The 25955-nt window shown below is 41.6% G+C and overlaps 2 protein-coding genes across 2 annotated transcripts in view; both read left to right on the top strand.

Moving 5' to 3' along the window:
- LOC149998159 (HEAT repeat-containing protein 6-like) overlaps positions 1 to 13534 on the top strand; it is a 32111-nt gene extending 18577 nt beyond the window's left edge. The window contains exons 13-21 of the mRNA XM_090257555.1: positions 1500 to 1855; positions 3341 to 3463; positions 3832 to 3918; positions 6811 to 6945; positions 7734 to 7856; positions 8817 to 8941; positions 9997 to 10093; positions 11143 to 11347; positions 13281 to 13534. Of these exons, the coding sequence (XP_090113681.1) occupies positions 1500 to 1855; positions 3341 to 3463; positions 3832 to 3918; positions 6811 to 6945; positions 7734 to 7856; positions 8817 to 8941; positions 9997 to 10093; positions 11143 to 11347; positions 13281 to 13534 (1505 nt within the window). The remainder of the gene's footprint in view (positions 1 to 1499; positions 1856 to 3340; positions 3464 to 3831; positions 3919 to 6810; positions 6946 to 7733; positions 7857 to 8816; positions 8942 to 9996; positions 10094 to 11142; positions 11348 to 13280) is intronic.
- Positions 13535 to 14393: 859 nt separating this feature from the next.
- On the top strand, positions 14394 to 24699 carry LOC149998158 (leucine-rich repeat-containing protein 37A2-like). Its single transcript, XM_090257554.1, has 5 exons — positions 14394 to 14887; positions 17200 to 17271; positions 20837 to 20908; positions 23905 to 23976; positions 24615 to 24699. Exons 1-5 carry the CDS (start codon positions 14394 to 14396, stop codon positions 24697 to 24699), a joined length of 795 nt encoding a protein of 264 aa, XP_090113680.1.
- The last annotated feature ends 1256 nt before the right edge of the window (positions 24700 to 25955 follow it).

Below are 25955 nucleotides of genomic sequence, written 5' to 3'. Positions count from 1 at the left end.
TCTTTAACATTATTTCCTCTGAAGATCAGATAAAATTTCAGAACCTCAAACCCCCACTCACTACAGAGCCTTATTTCTTGCTATTTCCTGACTTCCTCCCACATATAATATACAGAGGTGGGCAAAAGTAGTTTTATAGTTGTGAGTACACAAAACATTTATTTATTAATTATTGTATTATTTTTCATACGAATAACTCTAAACCTACTTTTGCGCATCCCTGTATATGTGCTGTAAACACTTGCCTTTAAAACATTTGGGTCTTTTTTCTTTGCAAGCTTTATGATCAGACCACATGCTGATAAGCTGAGTTTTTCATTCAGAATTACAGGACTTGATGGAGGTGTGGACGTTTTGTTGTGACATTGTGGAAGGGGTACTGGACCCAGAGTCAGTCTGACTCCGCTGCTGCCATCCCATGGTCATGGACCTCTCTGAACCCTAATATCCTCCTAACAGGAGGAATTATACCTGCCTCATAAGACTTTCATGAGGCTTAACTGAGATGATGACGTGTAAACTAAGTCCAATTCACTCCTTTTACCGGTGTGTAAAAGGGACTCTGAAATATAAATCTTGCCTTAAGGTGTCTCATCACTATAGTGGCAGAAGTGAGATTAAAACAGCCCAGGTCTACTGGCTCAGTCCCCTGCTTGTTTCACTGCGCCAGCTTGTCTTCATCTGCAAACTGAGGGGAGTGGACCATGTCTCAGAGGTCCCTTCCAAGTGTTTGGCTTTGTCCTCTGTCAATTTTTTATTACTAAAATGTTCAAACCCACAGAAAATTTGAAAGAATAGTACATTGAACATCTGTATACCTCCACTTAGACTTAACAGTTAATATTTGTCATATTTGCTTTCTGTTTCTCTCTACATGTATGTATCTGTGTATGTATATATACATGTGTATGTATATAAAATTATGTAGACTTTTTTCCTAGAACCATTTGAAAGTAAATTATAGCATGATATTTTATCCTAAATACCTCAGTATGCATATCCTAAGAATAACGATCTAAAGACCACAAAACCATTTTTGCTCCTAAGAAATTTATATTGATTCCATACTGTCTAATATCTCATTCATGTTCGTATTTCCCCATGTATCTCAGAAAGTCTTTTATGGCTTTTTTTTAAACCTATGTTCATTCAAGTCTCATGTATTCCATTTAGTTTTTATGTCACTTTAGCCTTTTTAAATTTAGAACAGCCTGCACCCCTCTTTTTTTTTTTTTTCATGATACTGAATTTTGGAAAAGTCCAAGCCAGTTGTCTTATAGAAAGTCTCACATTCTCAACTTGTCTGATAGTTTCTTCATAATGTTGTTTAACATATTTATGTCCCATGTATTTCCTATAAACTACAAAATAGGTCTAGAGGTTTAATTAGATTCAGATGTTAAAAGGATATACCATCATTCTTAATGCCTGCAGGGATAGCTATGGTCCTTATAACAGCTGTTCCCATGGTGACAGGTTCTTGCTGTTTCCTTTGACAGATGTTAATGTTCGTGTGTCAAGCCTCACCCTCTTGGGAGCCATAGTGTCCACTCAGGCCCCTTTACCTGAAGTCCAGCTCCTTCTACAGCAGCCCTGTTCTTCTGGCCTCAGCAACAGCACTTCAGCCACTCCTCACGTCAGCCAGCCTGACTGGTGGAAGAAAGCCCCCTCAGGACCCTTCCTGGAAGAAGCATCAGTTGGCTCACCAAAGGGGTCTTCAGAGCCCTGCTGGCTCATTCGACTTTGCATTTCCACTGTTATTCTGCCCAGGGAGGAGTCCTATTCCGGTACCGATGCTGGCTGTGCAGCAGAAAGCACCTATGTGCCGTCTCCCATGCGGCTGGAGGCCTTACAGGTAGCAGGTTTCATTTCCTCATCTCTGAACTAGAAAATTATTCTTCCTCCATAGGGTGTCGGTGAGGAGTGAGTGTGAAAATACTGTAAAACAGAGCTCCGTGTCAGTGGTGTCAGTGGGGGTTATATTGTCGGTGTGAGCACCTTGTTTGTTTACTATTTTCTTTTGGTCATGGTGGGGGCTTTGGTTGTAAAATGTCCATTCATTCCTTTTTGTAGCAAGCCAATTTACTTGCCTCAGATATTATGACAGGTAGATATGATGATTATACAAGGTCTGTCCAGAAAGTATCGAGCCACGCACTATGAAAAATAGAGACATTTATTAAAGAAGATACAAGATACAAGAAGCATTGTACACAGGACAATGACACCTCAGCCCCCTTCAAAGTAGGCACCTTGGGGCCTCACACAGTTCTCCCAATCACCATCAGCTGCCCTGTCGTATTTTCCCGAATCTCATCGACAGTCTGAAATCTCTTTCCTTTCAAAGATGATTTTAGGTTTGGGAAAAGCCAGAAGTCACAGGGCACCAAATCTGGGCTGTAAGGGGCTGAGTCACCTGGGTGATTTGATGTTTCACAAAAAAACTGCACAAGACCTGATGCATGAGTGGGCTCATGGTCATGATGGAACTGCCAGTCGCCAGTTGCCCATAGCCGTGGCCTTCTGAATCATCCAAATAGTTTCTACAGAAGAATGTTCAAGCTTAATGCAAAATCTGATGCAGATTCATTGCTCTACTCAGTCATTTTGAATGTGACGCAACACAGTACACATACTTACTCAATGGCATCTACAGCCCCCACTGACTAATACAGTGATTGTTCACACATGCTCCTTCCAGTCCACTCTCCTTGGCTGCCAGGTTACATCAGTGTCACGCAAACTGTTCTGGTTAAATTAACAATGGCTGAAGTATTTCTGGACAGACCTTGAGTAGTTCTGAAAGAAATTGTATAGTTAATCTTTGATTTCTGCAACTTAAATTTAAGCAGAAGTTTAATTCTCTGTAAACTTTTCTTTGGTCTTATACCTGCTTAGAGACAACAAAATATAATTGCTCCTTCAAAGGAAGAAAACAACCCTAGATTAAAGTATTTGCTTTTTCTGTACTCAAGTATGATCTAAGACATGGGTTTGGTCCTGGGTCTGCTGCTAATTATCTGCTTAATATTAAACATATCCTTCAACCTCTTTAACCTTTAAATTTTTCAGCTTTAGTTTCTTCAGCTAAAATATTAAGAACTACCTCAAAAAATTGTACCCATGCTTACTTAAATGAGATAATATAGATAATCTTAATGAAACTTATTTCATAAATTATAAAGCACCATAAAATTATGATATAGTTAATTGATTTTAGCCATAAAATAAAGATTATGCTTGTTCTTTATTTCATTCAGCATCTGAAATATCGAAATACTTTTCCAGATGTTGCAGCCCTCCATTGAGGCCGTGGGTTAATGCTCTGTTCTCTTTGCAGGTATTGGCCCATCTGGCAAGGGGCTACTTTTCAGTGGCTCGGGTCTACTTGATGGAGCTTGGAGAGGTGATTTGCAAGTGCATGGGGGAAGCAGATCCATCTATTCAGCTTCATGGAGCAAAGGTAATTTTCATTAAAGGCCACATGCTTTCCTGTTCCCCCTACATTTTATATTCTTCCTTTTATATTATATGTTCATCCATATTGAGGTTTCTTCAAGAGGTTTCAGGTAGGGAAGTCATGCATTCCTCTATTTTCAGCTCTACATATAAACCTAAAGAATTGACTTAGTAGGAAATTAACAGTACTGTAAAGAGTTGGTGATTTTGCTCCTGGAAAGGATGCCTTTAACAGAGTTACATAGAAAAGAAAGGAAATCAGTTAGAAATTATTTTTCCCCTTGATCTGAAATAATTTCCAAACTGGAGTAGTCTTTTCCCTCCATAGTTCTAATACTCTGCTTTGATAATCTATTTCTTTTTTCTTCACAGCTTCTAGAAGAACTGGGTACAGGCATAATACAACAGTACAAACCAGATTCTGCCCTAGCACCTGATCAGAGAGTGCCAGTCACCTTGGTAAGTAAATGTCAATTCATAGACGCCTCTTTTCTTAGCGCTTCAGTCTATTTTGAGGCTCAGTGATAAAGTGGAGTGGACGATATGGTTTGTTCTAGTGTCAAAAATCATGGTTTATTATCTTGGATAATGAGATACTAGCATGAATAAGTTTATTTGCATTTCAGTTTATTTGCGGTTCAGTATGTGGTAGGATTATATGTAACATACAGCCAGCAATGCAAAAGCCAATTAATTATTTCTTTTGCATAAAACCTAGTTTGGTTACTTAGCCTCCCCAAGAGGTAGACTAGAGTGGTGAGGAGAGACAAGGATTTGAAATCAGAGGCAAGAGGACAAACCGAGGGAGCACCACTTAATGCTATGTGCCTGTGAGCATAGTTTCTTCATTTTCAAGAGGAACAAAATTCCTGAACTCATGGGCTGTTGGAAGATCGAATGAAATGTAAAGACACTGACAAATAGTAGAGTTCAATGAATGTTAATGCCCTTAATCCCTCAGTGCCGCCCCCTGCCCCCCATGACTCCTATTAAGTTCTTGTCATCTTAGTTTGCGTGTGTTGTCCCCACATGTGCCAGTCTTCTTTGGAGGAGGAGCCTATGACCTCACTGAAAAGGCTTCTGCTTAGTTCCAAAAGCAAAATCAACTCGACGGTTTTCTCCCTCTGCCCTCCTCATCCTGTTTATTCTTTTTCCTTCATAATTTCCATCATACTTGTAGTAAATTAAGAATGTCTAGCCCCAATCCCTTCCCTAGTCTGCTACAAACACTGAAACGTCACCATTTGGAGGGAGGTAAGCTGAGCTTTGCTGTCTAGCAGGCCTGCGTTTGAGTCCAGACTCCTCCCCTTGCTCATCAGTAGCTTTGGGCAAGACTCTTAGCGGTCAAGTGTTATCTCATCTGTAAAAGTGGAATACAGCAGTCCCTCTCTATGTCGCGGTTCACTTATTGTGGCCTCACTGTATCACGGGAGTTTTAAAAATATTATATTTAATTATTTATCACGGATTTTTTGCTATATCGCGGGATTTTGCGGTACTGTATACATATGTTGTTAAAGTTACATGGGTTTCAGAGTGTAGAATATGTTTAAGAACATAAGTGTTTATAAAAGTGTGGAAAAGGTTAATAAGGAGTGGGAAAGGTTAATAAGGGCCTGGGAATAGTTTATAAGTGTGTGGGAAGGGTTTATAAAGCCTTAAAATATATATAAATACTAAAATAAATGTAAGGTGCCTACTTCGCAGATTTTTACCTGTCGTGGGGGGGGGGGGGGCGTCTGGAATGTAATACCCGTGATAAGTGAGGGAATACTGTATAGTTTCTGTACTATCTATTGTCGAGTAATAATTATCCTAAACTTTTAGCTGCTTAAAACAATATATATTATTCTCTCCCATAGTTTCTCTGGGTCTGGAATTGAGAGCAGCCTAGCTGGGTGTTTCTGGCTCGGGCTCTTTCCTAAGGTTGTTTGTTAGGATGATGGCATGGGGTTCCAGTGAGCAGAGCTTGACAGGCTTGGAGGATCTTCTTCCAAGGTGGCTCACTCACATGCCTAGCAAGTTAGTGCTGGCTGTTGGAAGCTGGCCTCACTTCCTCCCCAGGAGGACCTCTCCAGGGCCCTCCTTGAGTGTTGCCTTGACTTGGGAGCTTTCTTCCCCCACAGCAAGTGAATGAAACAGACAGATAGGTAGAGATGCACGGTTTTTATGACCTAGCTTCAGGAGTGTCACCGTGTCATTACCACACTGTCCTATTGGTTACACAGGTCAGCCCTAGTCAGTGTGGCGGAGGGCTGCCTCTTAAAACAGTAGGAGGCAAAGGATCATTGTGAGCCATCCTGGAGGTCAGCAACCACGGCTGCCACATTCTTCTGGTCTGGGTGGGGAAGGCCTAGACTGGGCTTCTGGGAGCGAGGATTGTGGGGAGGACAGAACGGGTGCACGGGGTACATGACAACACTCAGGATTGTACCCATGAGGCAGAAAGTGAAACACCAAAACCCCAGACAGGTTCGCAAAGTGAAAGCCCAGGGTTTTGATAAAGCACCGGAAGGGAACTGGAAAGGTACTCTTCATAGAGCTGCCTTGAGGGGCTTTGAAGTAGATGATTCTTGAAAGTGCGTAAAACGGAGCCTACTGCTCAATTTAAGAGTCCACCGTGCACCAAGCACTTTGCTAGGAACTTTGCACACAGTATTACGTTCTATCACAGAAGCTCTGCCAAGTAGATGTTTGCCTGTTTTACTGAAGAGGAACCGAAGCTTAGGTTTAGTGACTCGCCCAAGGTTGCACAGAGAGGAAGCCATAGTGAAGGACTTGGCTCCAGCTCTGCCTCTGGCTCACGGCCCACAGGCCACTGTGATCTCTGTGCCCATGAAGAATCAGATCGAAGGGGCCCTAGCTGGCTGTCAGTGGTCTGGAGTTTGGTCCAGCTCTGCTGCCCACTAGCAAGGCACATTATTACTTCTCTGGGCGTCAGTTTCCGTCTGTGAATGCGGCGGTGATACATATTTCATTTAGTTGTGCTGAGGACTAAAATGAGTTGATATATGTAAAGCACTTAGAGCAGGGTCTAGCGAATCGTAAACTCCGCGAAGAACGTGAGCTGGTGCTGCTCCTGTTGTCACTGTCGGCATCATCTTCATCCTCCCTCGTTTTCTCTGTCGTTGCGTAACTCTGGCAAACTCTCGTTTCCTAACCAATAAAATGGAAGGCTTGACCTAGTTGTTTCCTGAAGTTCTTTTCACTGCTGTGGGAGTCCTAGAGAAAGCATTTATAACAGCTATACTGGAAGGAAAACTGTTTCATTACTGCAGTCACGTGTAGCTTCGGCATCGATCTGGTTCCACTGTTGCCCTTGGGCCGCAGTTTAACTCTGCCCTGTTCCAGGTGGTGCTGTTCTGGACGCTGATGCTGAACGGACCTTTACCCAGAGCTCTGCAGAATTCAGAGCACCCGACTCTGCAGGCGAGCGCATGTGACGCCCTGTCTTCCGTCTTGCCGGAAGCCTTCAGCAGTCTGCCGGTAACTGCAGGCGTGCTGTCCCGTCCCTCACCGGGGTCCCTGAGCGGCACAGCTCGAGTTTGATTTTGATTCTTTTCGTTTTGAACTAGTATTCAACATCATTTCTGAGGAAGGCATGCTTATTCCACTTGAGTGTGGGGTGAGGTCAGTGAGAAAACTTAAAATCTTAATGTCTCAGGAGAGCCTTTCCTTCCTGTGCTTAGAAGGCAGGGGGTAGAAGTAGGGATAGTGCAGGCCTTGAAGTCAGAGAAGTCTCAGAAAGAATTCAGATCCAGAAGTTACAAAGACCTGGGTTTAAATCCTAGGTCTTCTGCTTTGTGGCTTTTTGATTATCTTCTCTAAAACTGTATTTTATCGTCTATAAAAAGGGAATGATGTGAGTAATAACATGAAGTATATGAAAATACTTAGCTGGTGCCCAACACATAGAGCACCCAAACTGATCCTTTCCTTGCATTTTCAATGGCATTTATGTCTGTTTTTACATAAAGAAATCAGCTTTATAAAGAAGGCAGCTTTAATGACGGAGGAGAATAAAATGGCCTCATTCGCACAGTTGTCAGGGTTAAATGATCACAGATGCTGTGTGTGCCCTGCTCAGTGGCCGCTCAGATAGTAACTGGGTCTGAAGTGAACCTTTGCTCTCTACCAAGGTAGCCTTGAGGTCTCAGCTGTGTTCAGCTCCTGAACGTGAACTCAAACACAGACATGTCACAGTCACTTGTCAAAGACATTGACTCACAGTTACTTCATTCCTGCTCTTCCTTTGCCAACCTCTCTCCCTGCAGAGCGACTGGCAGATCCTGTGCATCACGGTGCTGCTGGGGCTGAACGACAGCAAGAACCGTCTGGTGAAAGCTGCAGCCTCGCGGGCCCTCGGCGTCTACGTGCTCTTCCCCTGCCTCAGACAGGTGCGTGGGCCCCGGAGCTCGCTGTGCCTCCTTCCTAGTCCTCATCAGTCCTTTTTTTTTTTTTTTTTTTTTTTTTTTGGTGGACATAGAGCTCTTGAGTTGGACAGTAAAGGAAATTAAATTGCTTTGTAATCTGATTTTCTTAGTTGCTACTAAAATACTGTAATACCTATCGTTCATTTATTTTCTTTTAAGATTTTATTTATTTTTAGAGAGGGGAAGAGAGGGAGAAAAAGAGCATGGGAAACATTGATGTGAGAGAGAAACATCAATCAGTTGCCTCCGTATGTGCCCCAACCAGAGATCAAACCCACAACCCAGGCCTGTGCCCTGACCAAACCAGCTACCTGTCACTTTGTGGAATGACACCCAACCAACTGAGCCACAACAGACAGGGCTCATTTATTTATTTTTAATTACTTAGCACACTTCCCACGACCCTAGGTGCCCAGTGTATGTTTAATTAATAATTGAAAAAAATGAGATGCAGCATTATCATGTGATAATAATAATTTAGAAGATTGACTGAGTTTTTATTAAGAAGGAAATAAGTTTCTCCTTCACTCTTACTTGTGACATTTATCTCACTGAGAAGTGTGTAACTAGTAGGATGTGTTTTGGAAATGCATTCACTGTCAACATCATTTCTCAAGGTGGAAATCAATCCAGGTACAGAAGTCACAGGTAAGTGCCACAGGCCAGGGAATAAGATGTTTACAAGAGCAAGTCTGTATGTTCCTCAGGTGTGTAGGGCACATCCCAAAATCATGAAAGTCCTATCCCTGGGATTTTAATGAGTATCCAGATTGCAATACATAAGAACAGTAAATTGATTGAATAAATGAATTTTGACTTCCAAATAGAAGTGGTAAAATCTTATCATTTTGAAAAACAGAATTTCCCAGGTAGCAGTGTGAATTTCTAAAGTAACTACATCATTTTATTTTGTTTACCTTATAGGATGTCATATTTGTTGCAGACACAGCAAATGCAATATTGATGTCGCTTCAAGACAAGTCTCTGAATGTCCGAGCCAAAGCAGCCTGGTCCCTGGGCAACCTGACGGACACTCTGATTGTCAACATGTAGGTGACCCAGACCATTTTCCTTCAGTGACTTCTGAGGCTAAGGTCCCTACTATAAAAGAATTAGCAGTAATTCTCCCATATTATGTAGTCAGTCCTCCTGCTTTGTTTTGTTTTATATTCCTTCAAGTAATAAGATCAGTAAACTGTTCTTAATATCTGTATATAAAAATACAGTATGCTGATATAAGAAATATATCCACATTATAGAAAAATGTGGAAACACAAAAGTGGAAATTCAGAACCTTTGTAATGGTTGTCCTACTTCTTTTTTATTTTCATTCTTTACAAGGTTACTTTTATTTTATTTTATTTATCTGTTTTTGGAGAGAGGGGAAAGGAGAAAGAGAGGGAGAGAAACATCAATGTGCGATTGCCTCTCACGCGCCCCCAACTGGGGATCTGGCGTGCAACCTAGTCATGTGCCCCAACTGGGAATCAAACCGGTGACACTTGGTTCGCAGGCTGATGCTCAATCCACTGAGCCACAGCAGCCAGGGCTTGCCCTACTTCTTATAGATCACATTTAAGTGTTTGAATAATATATCCACAGGTTAAAAAATATCAGCATACAGAGGGATATTCAGTGTAAAGCCTTTCTCTTACCTCACTCTCCGAGTTTCCCTCCCCAGCGGCAACTGTTATTACTTACACACAACTGTCCTCTTTTCATTGCTTAACTCTAACATAGAGCACGTATAAACATTCTCCTGACTTTTTATAAATCTTTATTTACTATTACACAGTCATCCCCATGCGATGATTGTTTAACCATTTCCCTATTATTGGACATTTATATTGTTTAGTCTTATATGCACTGCACACTTTTTGTGCTTGAAATCTCCACTTGGCGTTATTTCTCTTGGTTACATTCCTAAATGTGGACCTACTAAGTCAAACAGTATAAACTATTAACTTTTTGGTATAAGCTGAACAGATTTGATACACTATTTTCCTAAAGTTTTTATAGTTATACTAAGTGACTATATTTGTATGTGTATACATTTCAATGGGTTTTACCTTTTAACATCTTTTGCCTGCTTTGGGTGGAATAGGGATACACCAGACCCCAGCTTCCAGGAAGAGTTTTCTGGTCTCCTGCTCTTGAAGATGTTGCGATCAGCTATAGAAGCATCCAGGGATAAAGACAAGGTAAACCCACAACAAAACCTAGTATTTGTCAGGTAGATACTTAGTGTATTATAGTTTTATTCCATCAGATTTATCTCTGTTTAAAGGAGAGTGAGAGTGTACACAGGGTATAAAGTGGCCACTCCATACTTGGACAGCTTGTTTCTTATATCCCATCTCATAAAAAAAAATCAGTGCCATTTGTAATGCCACTCCATGATACGTCCGTGTTTGTTTTAATATTAATCTGTTTTTCTCAAAAGATCTTTAAGTAGAATTGACAAGTGAGAAAGATAAGCAGCCCTTGGTTTTGAATATTTCCTATTACACTAATAAGTTTAAAAAGCATTGTCCTGGGCTTCAGGGTCAGGCAGACATGGTTGAAGTCCTGGCTTGCCCTTTAGTGGTGGGTGACCTTTGGTGCATTATTTAACTTCTCTGAAGGTCAGTTTCTTCATTTCCAACATGGAAATTGTTACATAAACCTCATTAAACTGTGAGATATCTAATCTTAAAGCACCTAGCAAAGGACCTGACTTAATTTAGTACAGTGGTTCTGAAAACCTGGGAAGCTCTACCTTCAACTAATTCAATCAGAATTTCTGGGGTAGGGTGTGGGAATTGGTTTTAAAACAGAAAGCTCCCCAGATGATTCTAGTATGCTACAAAGAAAAAAATACTTTTCTCTGGTAGAAGAGTATTTAGTCTGGGATTACGAAACCCAGCTTCTCTTCCCAGCTGTGCTGCAAACCAGCAGTGTCCTGTTGCCCCTGGCCTTTACCTGCCATATCTATACCTCGAGGAAGATAGCTATCTCTGACGTCCAATCTGACACTAAAAATATCAGCACAAGGAGCTCTGTAGAACCTCACCTTTCTGATGGCTCACAATGTTAACCACACAAGACCTTGCAGGGTTCTGAGAACTCGCACCTTCACAGGCTGCGTTTTTCATGAGCTTTCTTGCTTCAAGACATCTAGGACCTCCTAGATTTTTTAAAGCTGAAATTATACTTTCTGAACCGTCTCTTTGGCAAAACAGATTTCTAATGCTTTTACATTTTATTCTAGGTAAAAAGTAATGCAGTCCGGGCCCTTGGAAATCTGCTTCATTTTCTACAACCATCTCATATAGAAAAACCCCGATTTGCTGAAATCATTGAAGAGTCTATCCAGGCCTTAATTTCTGCCATCCTGACTGAGGCCGCCATGAAAGTCCGATGGAATGCTTGTTACGCAATGGGAAATGCATTTAAAAACACTGCTCTTCCATTGGGTAAGAAAGTTTTCCTTTTTGGACAGCACACACCAGTCTACATTGTTATTTAAAGATGTTTGTCACAATATCATTTATCACACTATTAGAAAAAAATGGAAACATACTGAACATCCATGTTTAGGGGAATGGTCTGAGATAAATCATGGCATATGTATTCAGTGGGATATTTTGTTGCCTTTTAAAGTTGTATTCACAATTTTTTTTTTTTTTTAACCTGGGGAAATTTCTGATGTCAAGTAAACTAAACCAGGATGTGAAGTTATTTCTACAGTGTGATCTCAGTAAATGGGTAGGAAAAGACTGAAAGGAAGTTACCCTAAATATTAACAGTGATTGCCTCTGGATGGCGTGATGAGTAGGATTATTTCCTGCTATCATTTTCTAAATTTTATTTAATGAGCATATACCGTTCTAACAAGCAGGGAAAAAAATAAAGGGAAAAACTGGCATGAGGGAAAGAGGGCTGTTGGTGCTACAGGGGAGCGCTTCCTGTAAGGAGGCCACCTGTCTGAGTAACGACATGCCATGCACTGCGATGTGTCACCAGTGGCTGGTAGCTGCTTAGACATATGGATCACGGCCTCCAAGTCCCAGGCACTTCATTTGCCAGCATTTACCTTATACATTTTTCTCGGTGACAAGATTTGAAACATAAGGGTGTCTTCCTGGAGAGGAAAAACCATTCCGGACCCGCATTAAGTTAGGGGAATCTGGCTCTGCTCCCCATTACTGCCAAGAGCATCCAGGGGGACCAAGTCAGCCGGGCACTGGTGGAGAAGTAGCCTTATGGCTTTTTCCTCTGAGGAAAGAGCTGAAGGTGACTTTTAGGGTGGGCGTCTGCTTGGCGTCTTTGGAGGCAACAAAACAGTTGGAAGGGCTAGGAGAGCTGGGAAAGCTGCATTCTACTCTGCTGTCCATCCTGAGGAAAAAGAACCCCCCAAAATGGAATGGGTGGTGGGAGTGTTTCCTCTGATGAAGAGGAAAGCAGGAAATAGGAAGGGAAAGAAGACAGAAATCTGGGCATCACCTTCTAAAAATTAGAAAATTGAGCCTTCAGGTAATCTAAGTATTCTGTTCCCCAGTCACTGCCTATAGAGTATTTTCTTTTATTTTGCAATAAAACAAGTGACCTGCTATGTCCAGAGCAGTGTCTGGATGCTAATCTGGGTGTCAGAATACTCTTTTTCCCAGCACGAACAGGGCTGGGCATACAGATGTACAGTTTGTGCACTGCTCAGAAGTAGCCAGCTTAGAGGACACTGGAGCTGCCGTTGCAACCCTGCTCTCTCACCAAGCCCTACCCCCTCAGGCAGCATCCTCCCAGAGGAGAAGCCTCTTTCAAAGTTACCAGAGTCCCTATTTGGGTACAGAGCTCCTGAGCATGTGGCAGACTTGTCTATGGAAAGAGGGAGGTTTGGGAGTCAGTACTTGTACAGTACAGTGTCTTCTCCACATGTGCGCACAGGGCTGACCTCTGAAAAGGCCGTCATTGCTTTTCTAGATTAATGGCCGTGTTGAGCCAAGTGGGAGGGGCACCTTTCCCCAACCATTGTAAAGGGTTGTATACTGGGTTTCAGACCCTGTTTCCCAGAGTGAATTGCTCACTATCAAAGCCCATCTGCAGAAATTTTGGAGTCGTCCCTGACTCAGTGGTAGCCCCCACCTAACAGAGTGGCAAGTGAAGAATCAGACGTGGATTCTGAGAATTTCCAGGAAATGACAACATTTTAGAACTGTAAAGTGTGTCCCCTTCCCAGCCACCCACACTGATGTTCATTCTGTAGGTCAGCTACTTTTTAAAAAGCAGTGTAGCCAAAGGGCAGAAGAATGTCACTCAGATTTCAGCTTTAAGGGGGAGTTCAGGTTGCAGGAGCTTGACCAGCACTTGGGAATTTCCTGGGATGCCAGGCCCTGTGGCTTCCTTGGGAAGCTCTGCAGCAGGCACCTCTGCCCCCGCAACTTCCCACCCTCTTTACCGCCCGCATCCACCGCCCCTGGCTGCTGGCGTCCGTGGCCACCCAGGTGTGCAGCCCAATCCCGCCTCACTGTGAGGGGGAAGGGGAGGCCCGTCAGGAGGGAGCTGTCCTCTCTGCAGAAAAAAGGACCCCTTGGTCCCCAGTGATTCTGGAGAAAAAGGCTGGCTCTTCTGTAGTACTCTCACCCCAGACTAATATAACTGCCTAAAGGTTGGAACCTGAGGTGGGGGAGGGGTGCTTTCTTGCTAAGGGGCACGTGCATGATATGGCTGCCAACTGTGACACAGCTGCCAACTGTGACACGCTGCCAATTGTGACATGGCTGCCAATTGTAGGCTCCTGCTCAGTGCGTGCGCCTGCACCTCATTTGTCTGGGTCTCATTGCGCTGCCCCAGACACCCCCGCTCCCGACACCAGATCGCTCACTGTGCCCTGGGCCCCCAGGTCACTCACTGTGCCCCATCCCCTCCGGGTCACTCCTTGTGCCCCAGCTTTCCTGGGTTGCTCATTGTGTCACCCGGACCTCTGCTGGCATGTCCGGGCTGCACCTCTGGGCCCCACTGATTGTTGTACAATTGCAGCTGTTGTGGCTGCTGGCCGAAGCATCGCCAATGTATGATGCGAAGTTGACAACGGACAACTTCCTAGACAGAAAAACATTTTCAACACTTCAGGAGATCCTAACTCAGGAACCAAAAGCCCCTGAGATGAGAGAACCTCCTGAAGCTATGAAGGAGCAAGACAGCTCAGCTCTGCTCCAACGGCCTCTTTACCCGTGGAACAATGCAGACCCTTCCACAGGCCTGCAGAAGTTTCCAGCTCAGCCTCCCAAGTATAATAAACATATTAAGGTGACAGGTCGACCTTCGGACCCGGAGCTCACCGTAAAACCAGAGGCTACTGTGGAGGCTGAATGTCTGACATCCCCACCGCCGGCCACAGCTCCTCCGAAACACCCTGAGGAGACACTTCCACATCCAGAGACTGTTCAGCCCCAGAAGCCAATCTTGCCTGAGGTAACAGGCCTACATTTGAACCTGGACCTCACCATAAAGCTAGGAGCTACCATGGAGGCTGAACATCCGACACCCCTGCAGCAGGCCACAGCTCCTCCGAAACACCCTGAGGCGACACTTTCACATCCAGAGACTGTTCAGCCACAGCAGCCAATCTGGCTCAACGGTCGACCACCGGACCCGAAGCTCACCATCAAGCCAGAAGCTACTGTGGAGGCTGAACATCCGACACCCCTGCAGCAGGCCACAGCTCCTCCAAAACATCCTGAGGTGACACTTCCACATCCAGAGACTGTTCAGCCTCAGCAGCCAACCTGGTCTGAGATAACAGATCCCTCTTGGGACAAGCAGTTTATCAGGGCCCATCAAGCAGTGTCATCTGAGGCAGGGCTTCCAATGCCTGAACAGAATACCATCATCAATATATGTGAGCTCTGTTCCTGCCAAAATGAGACGCTGTCTTGTTCTGGCCTCGGCCCAACGCAGAAGCTCCACAGAGTGCCTGTGCCAGACCCCGACACGTACAATGACACCTTCACCACCTTGTAAGAATTGCCTTTCATCCTTTGTTCTCCGCAACCTGCCTGACCTGCCAGCCTTCTCCTCCTGGTCTCCCTGGGCCGTCCTCATCTTCTCAAACCCACACTGACTACTTCCTGCTTTTATATTTTGTTTGTCATCTAGTCCTTATCTTCATTCCCCTTCTTACTATTGTTTCCTCCTACGTATTTTTCCTTAGTGATTTTTCTTTAGCCCCATCACTTCATATCTTAACCCTCTACTCTCCGCCCACTTTTACGCCATCCTCTTTACAGCTTCGTGGCCCTCTCCGAATCTCATTGGTGGTGATACAACAAATTGGATAAGAGAAGAGATTCTAGAGCCAGAGTGCCCGAGTTTGAATGCAGTTATGCCATATATTAGTGTTTGGATTCAATTTCATCATCCGTAGAGTCAAGATTATGATAGTTATCATCTCTTAGGATTGTTGTGAGATTTAGATGAGTTCACTTATGTCAGTGCCTATCATATATGCAGTTATACCCAGAACTCACATTTGCCACCTGGCTTCTAAATATATCACCCATTCTGTGTCCAGCCAGGGCTAAGTACTATGGGAGCCACAGATGTATGACATTGTCTATGAAACATGACAATGACAGGTGGGAAGAAAGGGAATATGACTAAAAAGGGAGATGATATATAGTTAAGTACTAAAAAAGATACAGGCCAGAGGTGGTATAATTCAGCAGAATCTGTAGTCACTGGCCTATGGAAGTCGGAAGACTGCATGGCTAAGCTATAACTTTAACTGGGACTTAAAGGTGCCTGTGGTTTGTTACATAGAGGAAAAATAATGCGTACAGTCTTGGCAGCAGCATGGCTGCAGGAACGATCAGGACTTATCAGGCTAGTCTTGCTGTCAAGAATTGGTTTAGGAAGCGGTGAAAAATATGCTTATGAAAAACTTTGGCTCTAGGAGTTTGGAAATTGCACTGAGACTGGGAGAGCCCCTGAATGTTTTCAAGTGAGAGAGACAGGTGGTAAAAATAAGAGGGTTATTTTAAATTCCATATGTAGAGTGATCTCAAGAGGAAAGTTTGATTCAGGGAGACCAGTAGAATACTTGAGCAAAATCTAGCAGTAAAGCGAGAAGAGTGGTTGTGATAGGAGGAGAAAGAACATCCTGGGAACAGTGTAAAGAAAAACCGACAGGCTGTAGTAACTGGCTGGAGTTGGGGAACGGGATGTACAAGAAAGATAAAAATCAAATACGACCCTGTAAAGTTTCTGTCCTGGGTGATGAGGAGAACCACAGTGGTGTACGAGGTGGACAAAGAGCAGTTGGAGAGGAGAGCCAGATTGAAGGAGACAAGTTCAGACTGGGCAGTTTTTATTGGGGAGCCGAAAGCAACCAGAAGGATTCTGGTTGGGTGGAAGTGTCCACTGTGCAGAGGGACAGACAGGGACCCGTTTGACTTTTCTCACCTTCCTGGGAAACGTGCATATAAACTGGATAGGTAAGTTGTCACTGAGGGACAAGGACAAAGCTAAAGGTGAAGATTCAAAGTCACCCAGAGTTAGTGGTTGAGACTGAACCTTGGGAATTTCACAGCTTCTATTAAACACTTGTAATTCATGGGTACAGCCTCCCTGTGTTGTTGGTGTTGGTGTTAAAGTCACAGAAACACACAGGACAAATGTGAAAATCCCACACAGCACTTTCCGCCACTCCTGTTACCACTTTGGCATGTGTCTGTTCTTGCAATCTCTCTCTTTCTTCTTTTCTTTTTCTTTTGCAATTTCCCCCCTAAAGAGGTAATACTTTACTCCTTGCTCAGTGATTTGTGCTTTTCCTTGTCAAATATGTCTGTGAGATCTTTCCATATCAGTCCTTCTCATTTCTAATTGCCCTTATCTTTCTAACACCTGGAAAGATTCCCACAGAGGGCACTGACCCAAAGTTTTGCTGTGGCCTGGCTGACACAAGGTTTCTTTATGTTAATTGGCTGATAATGATAAGTTTTTCTGTTGAATTATTATTTTTGCGTTGGTTTGTACAAGGAGTCATTTTAGACACAGGTGGTTTGGGAGAAAATGCATTCAAAGTAATTAACTGGCATTACCTAGCCTAGATAATAAATTGAGGTTCTGAGGAGATACCTCATGGTTTGTGCCAGGGGCCCCACATTATGTCTTTATTAATTTGTGCAGACTGGGAGAGCTGATAGCTGTGGAAATTAGAAAGCTGGTATTTTCTGCATTTGATTAATCCCCACAAGCTTGCCATGACTGTTTTAATTACTGTTTGTTCTTTTCCTGCCTATTTAAAGATATTAACTGTGTTTCTTTGCAGCAATTTAAAAGGCAACTCTATTTCTCACCTTGATAAGTATTCATGGAGGTTCTTCCATACAACTGAGAAACTGTGAGTATATTCTCTCCAAAAATGAATACAAACAAACAAACCTGACTGCACTGTAAGATCCTTCTTAGTCCCCAATTTTGAGGTCAGTAGCTCTGAGAAAAGGTATTCACCTCCATATCATAAATCAACCTCTATTGATTCCAAGTCTGTGTTTATTTTAAAAATTAAATTGGCAGGCCCTCTTTAAAATGAATCAATTTAACCTTATTCTTCACTGTAACAAGTAATACATGTTTATATTCTCAGTATATAAAAATGAAATACAGGTATAGTGAAACCTTCGCTGCCGCCCTCGTCCCCCACCCTTAAGGTGAGGCTGTTCTGAGCTGTTTACTGTGTGCCCTTGCAGACCTTTCCCCGTGCCTTTGCCTACATACTGATAGCACAATAGGCATGTTGTATGATTTTCATTTTTTTTTTTCTTTTTACATAAACGGTAACAACTTGGTCCTTCCACCTCTTGCTATGTCTTAGATTTGTTTCCTTCCTGGTTAACCAATTCATTTAAACTCCTGCATAATATTCTACAGGATGGGTGTGTTACAGTTAAAAATACCCCTATTGATGGATGTTTAGATTACGTCTAGTTTTCCTGTTGCACGTATTGCTGCAATGAACATTCTTGTACATGCATCTTTGTGAACATGGACAGGCTTTCTGCAGAATAGATATTTAGAAATGAAATTGTTGGGGTGAAGACTATACTGATATAACATTTTAACTGCCCTCAAAGAAGTTGTGCCAACTTATGCTCCAGTCAGTAGTAGGCCACGACAGCATTCATTTCCAGCACTGATAGTCTCCATTTTTTGGCTGATGCAATGAGTGAATAAAAGGGGTCCCATCTGAATTTGAATTTTTCTGATTACTTGTAAATTTAACTGAAGAGTATCATGCGTAGTGAAATAAGCCAGGTGGTGAAAGAAGAATACCATATTATCTCACTTCATACAGGAACCTAATGAGAAAACAAACCAATGAGCAAAGTAGAACCAGAGACATGGAAACAAGGAACAGGCTGACAGTGACCAGAGGAGAGGGGAGAGGGGGAAAAGGGGGGAAAGAAGGGGAAGGGTCTAGTGAAGAAACTAGTGTAAATGACCCATGGACATGGACAACATGGAGGGGGTTGGCTGTGGGAGAGGGCTGGGGGTGGGCAGGGCAGGGGAGAGCAGTGGGGGGGAAAATGGGGACAATTGTAAGAGAACAACAATTTTAAGAAATCTTTAAATATTGAACATTTATATTTCTTCTCTGATTTTGCCCTGTCCTTTTTTGCCTATTTTTCTTTTATCTTTTTAAAATCAATTTGTATAAAAGTCAGTTTAGGTACACAAGTAGTTTGGGAAAAATATTTACATTCAAAGTAATTAACTGGCATTTTTTATGACAAGTTTGTGTGTCATATTATTAGTTCAACTCGAATAGATGTCATAAACGACCTCTGAGTTAATAATAAGAGACCTACTAGCCATAGTAATCTAAAAATAGGGTTTATGATCACCCTCTAAGATATCTTATTGGTAACGAAAAATGCTAGAACCAGGCAGGTGTTCTTTTTTTTAACTTATGAATTTCTTTGAAATTATAGATAGTTTATATTTTTCATGATAGAGTCTGAATTGGAAATTTTATTTCCCAAACTTGTAAGAAAAACGGAAGTCATTTAGCACAAGAAATAAATAAGATTGGTTTTCTTTAAGGAGTAGAGAGAACGGGGTAGTCTGAAAGATGGTGTAGGAGAAAAAACTTTGGATTGTGTAACTATATACCTATGGGATTTTGAGCCATGAGAAATATACATTACACATTTTTTAAGGTAAAAATTAAACATTACTTTAAAAAAAAATAATATGTGTTTGGGATCTTATAGACAATAGCATGAATCTGGGAAGTGTTGAAGATTTCTAAGTCAGCTTGAGATTTCTACCTTATGCGGGAGAGGTCTCTAACGTAGGGTCAATAGGCTCCCCAGAGCAGGATTTCTTCAACTTTTTGTTTTTTCCTTTAGTCTCTTTGGTGATTGGCAGAAGCCTCTGTTCTTGGGGACTATGTTTTTAAATGAAATAGAAAAACAATAAAAAATAAATTTAAAAAATATATAAGAAAATAAAGGAAAACTATTACTGAAAAAAAGTTTTCAAATATTTTTTAAAGCTATTGATATAGTAATAGATCTGCTTCTCTTAACATACTAAGAAACGAGCTATAGTGGTAGATCTAATAACTGGTTATAACTTCTAAGTAGTGATGTGAATGACATCTGCAACAAATATGTGATTTGAAAATACGCATACAGTTTTAAGTGATTTAGGGAGGTACAATTTTTTCCAATGTTTTACATTTATGAAAAGGTTTACTATAAACATTGTTGGACATGGCAGTTTTTTTGCTTTTTCTTTCTGGACCATTTCTATGGAAATATGAAAGCGTGAGGTGAGAAAGGGAGGTGAGAAAACAATGAATCAGAGCATCACCCCTGACCATTCCCGCTGCATACACATTCTGGCCATCACTGCTGTTCCTTATAATGTGGTGAATTTCAAGTTGAGGCCAGGGTCTTTGATGCCTTTTTAGGACTCCAAGACTTGTTTGTTGGAATTAAAGTCTTTGTGTTTTTATTTTCATGTTTGTTTGTTTTTAAAGGTAACTATATCTGTGTCATCTGAACTACCTTATAACTGAGAACAGTCCCTGATCTTAGTTGTTGAGTTTCTGGGCCGTAATATTTTGCCATATGCTATGAGTAAAGAATTAAGCTTTGGGGTAGAATGATGCTACAAGATGCGGTTATAAAAATATGTGGCCAACAGACATTGAGCGAAAGCAGAATGTTTCAAACGCTGAACTTGATGGAAATGGCTTCACAAGGCAACACAGCACCTCCTCCAATCCCCAAGGCTCCTGAAGGGGGCACCACCTAATGTCATGTGCAAGGAGCGCGGAGTCTCCTGCAAGAGACACCCACGTTGACGTTTGGCAGAGCTGCTTCCGTACTGGCTCTCTACCACTCCCTCGCTCCGTTCTTGGAGGCACTGGCCCTGTGCCTTTCTGCTCCTCACATGTAGGAAATGAGTGAAACTCCCCTCACTCCCCACCCCTAACCCCAAGCATGTCCCTCGTCGTTACTGAGAGACTAGATAAAGCAAAGGCCTTCACATTCCTTGGGCAGACCAGGTGTCAGGCTTGTCTGTGGCTCATTCCTGTTCCCTTCCTCTTTCATTATGGAGAATTCTGGCCAGATCGCTCAGTTTTCTAATTTATTCAACTGTCATTTCTGCTGCGCATATACTGAGCATTGTTTTTATGAATGACAACACTCCATTTGTATAAGGCTGAGTTCATTCTTTTCAGTGGATGTGCTGGCTGCTTACAGCTCTCTGAGGATATTAATTGTGCTATCCTGAAGTCCTCTTGTGCTTCCTCCGTTAACTCCGTATCATTGGCTATAAACTCTTATGTTTGCTTTCGTTTTCTGTCCAGGCTTCTCCATATATATTTCTGTGTCGTAAATAATTGTAGTTATTTTGCCTTTTGATCCAGAAATAACCTTTTTATTTTTCAGAATCTTGAGTAACAATAAGTTAAAAGAAATTCATAAGGACTCATTTCAACGTCTTTTGTTCCTCAAGTCTTTGTAAGTTAATTGTTTTTATTTATAATTTTTTAGTTATATTATCTATAAGATACATAGGGGTTCAGATTAGATAATCTTTACAATTTCTCCCAGCAATAAAATGCTACAATTCTGTAAGTGTGGATAGGGCTTCCAGCCTATCTTGAGCATTTATTATCCTCAATGCATTTTCAATTTTTTAATCATATAAACAAGATATAGGTAGGAAATTGTCTCCAGTTATAGAGGAAAAGTGGTAATAATGTCTGAGTACTTATACACACCCATATGAACCTTGTTATATAAGTATTCATATATCATCTGCCTGTATTTACATTTAATTTAGGGCCCATGGATCAAATAGAGCCTATGGTATGTTTCCATACAGCCCATAAGTTAAGAATACTTTTTACACTTTTAAAGGGCTGTAAACAAAAAAAAGGAAAGAAAGAAGCGAAGAAGAATATGCGAGACAGACTGTCTGTGGCCTGCAAGGCCTAAAATATTTACTGTCTGCCTTTACAGAAAAGGTTTTAAAATGTTAATTTAGTAAAATGAGAAGCATTCAGGTTAACCTCAAATTGTCTCCTAAAGGACAAGAAAATATGGAACACTTACATTAATTTGAATGCTATTAACCCAGAAATTTTCAATAATTTAATCTAAATTAGATTAACATTTACATATCAAATGTTTAACTAAGTAGATGAACTATGTAAACAATATTGTTATGAACATGTTAAGTTACCAGGAGAGCAGATTTGGTGTTCAGGATTTTAATGTTTAAAATGATGGTTAAGTGGTATACTTAGAAATGTCTACACCAAATAAGCTTATGAGAAATGCCTCTAACTTCACTAATTACAAAATAAAGATCTCTCCAGCCTCCTGGCCAAGGAAGAAACGCTTGCCTAGTGATTCCATTTACTTAGAGATAAAGGAGATGTCCTTTGCTATAAGAACTCAATTCTTATTGTTTGTCCATGGCATTCAGAGATGTGTATGTCATTAATTTTTTGAAGCTAATTAATGATGCTTTTTAGCAAATAGATGCTTTTTGAAAATATAGAAGGCTTAAGGGAAGTGGGTAGAAAGAGCCTCATGAGGCACTAAAAATAGTCCTTTGAATTATGAAACTTTTCAAGTCTCAGGGCATAAGCACTTTTGAATTGGTCTTCTGGGGTATCTCGCCATCTGGGTTCCAAACCTTACAAACAGGAGGAAGACAAATGAGGTAACTAACTGCTCAATCGATTAGGTCATTCATCCTTTCTGCTGTGAAATACTTTGTAAGCTAATTATTCCATGCCGGCCTAAGTATTCCCATTCATTAAAAAAGGCCAACCAACAAACAAGCTAAAAAAGAATATGCCAAGCACTGTCGCTAGTATTGTAGGCGCAAATATGGGTAAGACATGGCTTCTGCCCTCTAGTAACTCATGATCTCACAGGGAAAATGAACATGCAAGCTCATACCACAATGCACTAGTACTAAACAGAAGACAGTGCTGCAGAGGCGCATAGAGGGAGCCATAAAATAATAAAACCACATTTCCTTTACAACACTTATTTTTCTCCCTCTACTCCCCAGCTATTTGTTTATTTTATAAATATTTGAGTTTACATATGTTCATGTGCCACTTTTAAACATGGTAGACAGTGCAGGTGAGCAAGACCTCATCCATCCTTTCAAGGAGTTTATGCTCAGAGGAAATAGGATGCAAGAATAACTGTATCAAAAAGAAGAAATGGAGATGGGCAATGAGAAATATGAATTGGTTTTGGAACACAGCAGAGGGAAAAGACACTTCAAGTTGGATCAGCAAAGATGTTACTAGAGCAATGCTGTTTGAAGACGACCTTGAAGGGCCCTTAGGGATCATCACACAGACATCTTGGATGGAATAATCTTGCAAAAGGAGCGTGGGGAAAGGCAAAATACAGTAAAAATACCTTGAGTGCCTGTGGAGTACAGCTAGGAAGAACAGAATATTAGAGCCAGATCTTCTAGGGCTTTGAAGGCCAAGCCAAGGATAACATGCCAGGCTACCATGTTATCACACCTGTGCTGTAGGGCAAACTTTCGCCTGCAACAGAATCACTTGAAGAGCCCGTTAAAACTCAAGCTCCACCCCCACAGTTACTGATTCAGTCGGTCCAGAGTAGGGCTGGGAATCTGCATCTTCAATAAGTTCCCAAGTGATGCTGGCCGGTACTGGAGAACCACTTCCAGAGTGTTAATGTGCAGGATGGATTAGAAAGGGAGAGACTAGAAATGGAAACACCAGTGAGAAGACAGTTATACTCATCTAGGTGAATAGTGAGGGACTAAGCTGGAATCAATGGAAATAAGAGGAACTCTAGACAAGAATGGGTGTTTTCAAATAAAAATCCAGTACCATTTTGGTTTTTTGTTTTCCCACCACTGTACAACTGAAGCAATTAAATTCATGGGTTATTAAAGCCATGTAAAATAAAAAACGAATTTCTGCTAAAACAATAGAAGTATCGTTCTGAATTAGTTCAAAGTTCTGAATTTTAAAAAGTAGCAACTTTCTTTTTAGTTATGTGAAAAGAGATCTTTTATTTCTTCTGGTATTGAATTGGCCTAGAAAAACAGAACTAAGCCAGGAAGGTGTGTAAGTGTGAGGCTATTTCTTTTTCATACTAGAAATTTGTAATTAAATATAAAGATAAAAGCTTTCAGCTTATAATTTAAGTTTGATGAGGCCACGAAATGTCATCTAATCAATTCTTCTCTCAGAAAAGATTATCTTCAAAATTTATCAAGATCTATAGTTGTATATTTTCTTTATAAAGATCATGAGGGTGAGATTGTTCAGGGAGGGGAGGGCAGGTTTACGAGCTCTGGAAGGTTCAAATCCCAATTCCTAAGGTTCAGAGTTTAGACTAAAGCTACGTATTCAATATTATCATTCCAACCTCTACCAATTATTTCTACTATTTAGGTATCTAATAGCTAATTCAGGCAATATCTCTCCTTTACTTTTTTCTAGAGATTTATCTGGCAATAATATAAACTTTATTGGGAAGAAATGTTTTGAAGAAATGCCTTTTCTGGAAGTTCTGTAAGTTATAACTATAACTTCATTATGTCTAGAATTTTTATAAAACTTAATTGTAAATCTCTTTGTTATTTCTTTTGAAGTGAGATTAAAATTGTATTAGTAGAAAGCTACTAAAGTTATGTAGCAAGTCGTTTTTGTCTCTAGCCCAGACTAGTGTGAGAATTATCTCACAGATCGGAATGACGCATTCTACAGCAGTGATTCTCAGCCAAGGCGGTTTTGCACCCAGGTGACACTTGGCAATATCCAAAGGCATTCTTAGTTGCCAGGATTGTAGATATGCTACTGGCATGTAGTGGGCAGAGGGCGGAGTTGTTCAACATCCTACAGCGCACAGGACAGCCCCTGTAACAAAGAATTATCTAGCCCAAAATGTTAAGTTATGTAACCCTGTGCTAGAGAAATAAAGACCACTTAATGCAAGTTTTTTTCAAGTACTTACTGTTTTGTATCTAATGCACTGCATGTGTACACATGAAAGCCTAGCTCATACGAGATATCTCCCACAGTGAGATTTATTTAATGTATAGAGGGAGCATTGAGGTTGTTTTATCATATATAAATTAGAATCACTGCCAAAAGAGCTGAATTTTTTTGTTTGTTTGTTTTTTGTTTTTTGCTTGTGTCTTCTTTTGAAGGAACCTTGGTGGCAATTCAGTCGAAGAACTGAGGCCCGGGACATTTCAGGCCCAGCATGGAATGCGATTTCTACATACATTGTAAGTGAAATAGAAGATAAATACACGTGAAAAGCTATGGGTAAACACATCATCCAGTGATTGGTGAGCTGGGTGTAAGCCCAGTTTGAACTCTGAGAAGTATGGCTTAAGAGCCATTCATTTTTCTCAAATGAGGAAACTAAGGTACAAAGAGGCCAAGGACTTGTCGGACTCATAGGCAGGCTCCGCTTTCCCCAGCACTGACCTTCGGCGGGGGCGATAAAAGGCAGCAAGCAAATATCATTCAAAGTAGCATCGTCCTGGCTATCCCAGCGGTGCTGCTGCTCTGACTTGTGAATGGTCCTTGAAATTCCACTTCTAAATTGAACTTAGATTCCTGCTTACGTGCAAAGTTTCTAACTGTGTAAATGTACGGAACATAGGACTGAAAGAGTTTAAGCTTGGCTCAGAGTTCTCCTCAACCATGGGTCTCTTAAACGGTAACGCAGGAAGTCTTCCTAAAAACCTGCCACAGGGCACATCTCTCCTCAATAACCCAGAATGTTATCTTTTTGAGAAAGTATGTAACTCTGAAGCGAATTGTCTGTGGCAATGGGAACCTTTGAGGTATGGGAAAATATGCTATTTATGTTAAGGTGTGCTGTGAAAAAACAGTCATAAAGAAAATACATCGCCGTAGCCTAATTCCAGTTTCTTTCCTGACCACTCGTCAGTAAGAAGTGTGGGTTTTATCCCCTCGCAGCTCAAAAATTCTGTGATTTCTCAGTGACACGAGCAAAGCATAATGCATATGTTCAGGGGCCTGAACAGGATTTTGGACTTATGGGGAAGATTGTCCCCTCCACCTGCCTTTGAAAAGACTGTCTTACCGTCTTATGGCTCAGAAATCCAATTTCCCACAGTTTCGGGTTAGATGCAGGTGTTCAGGGTGTGTCTGGAGCTGGACTGACAGTTCCCACAGGTGTCCCATCTGTAGCAGCCTTCCTTTTCCCTGTTTAGTTTGCTGATCCCTAACTTGGGGAAAGAAGACTGAGGGTCAGTTTTCCTTTGGCGCGCGCATCAGAGCAGCAGGCTTCTGGGGTCCTCCCACCCAGAGGTCTCGGTAGTATGAGTACAATGTCGTAAACTCACCAGCTTTGCCAAGCATTGTGTAACACGGGGAGTTTCTCATAAGAACCTGAGTTTCACTATAGTTAGGAAGGCAGCACAGGAAGAAAAAAGGTTTCCTGGGTGCCATGCCCACTGTGTATCAGCACTGTACTAAGTGCTGGGGTACAAGGAAGAATTGGGCAGGGACTT

The sequence above is a fragment of the Furipterus horrens genome, unplaced genomic scaffold, assembly GCF_987537825.1.
Source record: "Furipterus horrens unplaced genomic scaffold, mFurHor1.1.pri manual_scaffold_11, whole genome shotgun sequence".
Lineage (NCBI taxonomy): Eukaryota > Metazoa > Chordata > Mammalia > Chiroptera > Furipteridae > Furipterus > Furipterus horrens.
The sequence above is the reverse complement of the archived record's forward strand: the minus strand, read 5'-3'. Positions and strand labels throughout refer to the sequence as shown.